General features: G+C 50.4%; 1 protein-coding gene across 2 annotated transcripts; it reads left to right on the forward strand.

The window, feature by feature from the left end:
- Window positions 1–214: 214 nt before the first annotated feature.
- LOC121444694 (rhox homeobox family member 1-like) lies at window positions 215–3235 on the forward strand. Of its 2 annotated transcripts, none has more exons than XM_041646596.1 (2): window positions 215–574; window positions 3030–3235. In XM_041646596.1, exons 1-2 carry the CDS (start codon window positions 228–230, stop codon window positions 3124–3126), a joined length of 444 nt encoding a protein of 147 aa, XP_041502530.1. In that variant the 5' UTR covers window positions 215–227; the 3' UTR covers window positions 3127–3235. The 2 variants fall into 2 exon arrangements, with proteins under 2 accessions (XP_041502530.1, XP_041502531.1); XM_041646597.1 differs by lacking the exon at window positions 3030–3235 and adding an exon at window positions 940–1028.
- Window positions 3236–3602: the final 367 nt, after the last annotated feature.

Here is a 3602-nt window from a genome sequence, read left to right on the forward strand (position 1 = left end):
CCCAGCCCATTCTCACCACACAGGCACACCCACTGGGGTAGGATTCAGCTAGAAAGCCAATAGTGGTGTGGCAGGAGGAGCACCTGAGCCTTTGTAGCCCCAACCTACTGAAAGCCCCCAGGGCAAGGCTGTTGCCAAAGGCTCCAGCCAGGGGCAAGTGTCTAGGCTTCCATAGAGCAGCAGCCATGGCGCACCTCCACGATTACAGTGACCACTTCTACTCTCACATGGAGGACTATGGAGAGGACAGCAGCCCCCACCCTGAACAGGGGGCAGCAGCTGAAGTGGGGGGCAGCTTCTGTGAAGGAGCTCTGAGCCTGGACCACAGTGAGAATCCAGAGGACAACCAGGCCCAGGGGGGGCATGTGAGCCCTCATGATAACCTGGATCCCGAAGATGACATCAACAGCCAGGAGCCCATGGAGGTGGACCCAGAGGAGGCAGCCCTTGAGATGCCTGAGGTTCGAAGGAGCAGGCCCAGCAGGCCCCGCAATCAGTTCCACTTCACACACTGGCAGGTGCGGGAAATGGAGACTGTTTTCCAAGAAACCCAGTACCCAGATGTACTCACAAGGTAGGTGCTGGCTCCAGGAGGCTCCCGGACCTCCATGGGCTAATGTTTATGTTGACCTGGCCTTTACCCCTTCTTTTCCCTGTTGTCCCCATTACTCTCCAAACCACGGGTAGCTTCTCCCCCGTGATCGGAGTGGGGAAGTTGTTTGTGGTGGTGACCGGAAACAGGTGTGCTTACTGCTCCTGACACTCTCTCCATTTTCAACCGGGGAGTGACGTAGATAAATGAAAACCGTGTTGGAATGAAACTGTTCTGATGCTTTAGAGTCTGCAGAGCCAAGTATTTTTATGCCTTCTCTCACAGGGCTCTAGAAGTCCGTTCCTCGTGACAAACTGTATCAAAATCTCCCTTTTCTTCCCCTGCAGACCGGGACATCTTGTTGAAAAGGAGGACTCTAAAGGCTCCTGCGACTGAGCTTGATGTCCTTTTTCTGCCTCTTTTGTCACAGTTCTCTGGCTTTTCAGATGTCGTTTCTGCTGGTGGTCAGATCGCTTCGGGGCTGATTATCACCCCATTGAATCAACACACCCCACCATTGCTTTAGAACCCCCCTCTTAGGAGTTCAGGGTTGCTGTAGCCCCCCTGGCTATTGGGGTGGTGAGGTTTTTCCCTGGGGTGACGCAAACATCTTTCCCATCCTGGCTCTGTCTTTGCTATGTAAACTCTGACATGGATTTGCTGGACTGCTAGGTAAACCCTGACATGAATTTACTGGACTACTATATACTCTGAAATGCATTTACTGGACTGGGTCTTTTTCTAATCAGTTCTTTCATTACCTAGGGCATGAAGTGATATTCCCACCCACACTCTAGAAGCTTCTCTTTTCTCTCTTTCCTCACCAGCACTGGTCATTTGCCTCTTGATTTTTTCCGTTACCTCACTGGGTAACAGAATGTGGTCATATTTTTCAAACGTTTTCATATACCTTGGTTGTCTTTCTCAGTTTCTGATGTGGGAGTGTCATATATCAATCTGTTGATTTCATTGGTTAAGCAATAAAGAAACTGCTTGGCCCTGTGGGTGGAGTAAACAGAACAAAATGCTGGGAGGAAGAGTGACCTGTCCAGCAGGCTACGTAATTTCGTGGGCCTCGAGTTCGAGATCACCTGGGTAGGAATGGGGGGAAAGAGAAAGAGAACCAAGCGCGTATAAAGAATGACAGAGTCATTCTGAGATGCATCTAGGTTCCGTTTATTGCAGGCAGGGGTTTATTCTTATAGAGTGGTTTTGGTTGGGAGGGGTAGGGTTAGGGGGGAGCGGAAACTATCGCGCCCTAGGCCAGGGAGGAAGCAATATATCTCTTGAAACATCTACTTTCTTAGGCCGTGTCTTGGCACCTTGTGTCTTGGAACCTTGCGGTCAGGTCACTCTGAGAACTGTATCACAGCTGTCTGTGCAGCAAGCTGTTTGGCAGCAAGCTGTTTTTGCAGAGAGGATGAGGAAGATTGTCCAATACTTTAGGTCGTGGGGCTTCTTGGTCCCCAACAGAAGGGGAAGTGAGGTCAGACTCCACAGCTCTTCTCTCGGGAGCAGACGTCTGAGAGAGACACCATGCCCCGCTCCCGGGCAGACACACGCCATGAAGCTCCGACCCAGGATGGACTAGGCTAGAATCTTCCCGGTAAGACTGGTTCTCACAGATTATTAGAGATGGGTTGATCAGGATGTGAGAATTAGCCTGTAAGTGCTAGAGCTAAAGGGTCAAGCAGTGTTTAAAAGAATTCAGTGTCCGTGTAATTATTTTGGGTAAAGCTAGCTGTGGGGGCGGCCGGGTGCCGGGGACGCAGCCCCGCCGCTATTATTACTACAACTGAGATTGGTGTGGAAATAGAGCGCAATAGTCCGAGCGCTTGCTCCTCTTCCTCTGTCAGTGTGCATGAGATAGGAGCACGCAGTTTTAATTTGGGAGATTGTTTTCAATACACTTGATGCCTTCACCTGAACACGTGGCCAAAACTGTCCCAACAGCAGGGGAAGGGGGCGAGGGATAACCCCCTTGAAAACTTGTCGAAGGAACGAAGCATTCAAAAGCAGAGCTATGGAAAAAATTAGAGATGAGCCTGCATTGGAATAAGATACCAATAAAAGTCCACCTTGGGGTCACGTAAAGTGTGAACCGGTCTTGTGCCGAGTCTGTTCCAGAACGGGACACAGAGCTGTTCCTCTCCCTGTGTGATCCGAAGGAGCAGGCATGCTGTTACTTTCATAAACTCATGGTTCCTGCTGCTCTTGTCAGTTTGCTGTGAAGAAGGTTCAGTTCCAGAGACGCTAGCCTTGTCCTCCAACACCAAACACACCCTCCCTGCTTCTGCCCTGCATGGCTGAGGTTTTGAAAACAGCTCCTTCTGCTGTGTGGTTTAGAATGGCAGTGACATATAATGTGTCCCAGTGAAGTGTCTCTTTCCATCCAAGTACTCAGCACACTGACATGCTTCCTGTCCTCTGCTTTCAGGCTTGGTTTAACAACAGGCGAGCCAAACAGAGGGCCCGGGAGAAGAAAGCAATGCTCAGGAGTGCACCACGTGGGATCCAGGACCACATCTGCATGATGGATGTGGAGGAGCCCTAGAGTGCCATCCTTGCCCAGGAGGCACATGGAGATGGGCTGTTTGATGTCTCCCCTTGCTTAGACATGGAAGAAAGCCATGTCTCCCTATATCTAAGACACTGGTATGACAATAAAAATAAAGACAAATTGTTTGTGTCTCTTCTTTCTGCTTTGTACACTGTAGATGCAGAGTGTTCTCTCTATGTACTATTCAAACAGATGGCACAGCCGTCTTTCGTGAGGTGGCATGCCTGTGTCCCCTGCAGTGTCCTCTGCAGTCACCGTCATTTCCCTGGCTTCACTGCATTTGCACAGAATGGGCATGTGTCCCTGCATCTCACTGATGCTCCCTTCGCCCCCATTGTGACAACTTAGGAGCAGAACCATGTTCAAGGGTCCTCATTGTCCACAGTAGGTGGCCAGTGCTTTTTCAGACAGCACTGCCTGCTACTCACACTCGAGTTCAGTTCCAACCTG

The sequence above is a fragment of the Microtus oregoni genome, unplaced genomic scaffold (assembly GCF_018167655.1).
Source record: "Microtus oregoni isolate MIOR12 unplaced genomic scaffold, Mior012 000138F_ref0000102, whole genome shotgun sequence".
NCBI classification, from domain to species: domain Eukaryota; kingdom Metazoa; phylum Chordata; class Mammalia; order Rodentia; family Cricetidae; genus Microtus; species Microtus oregoni.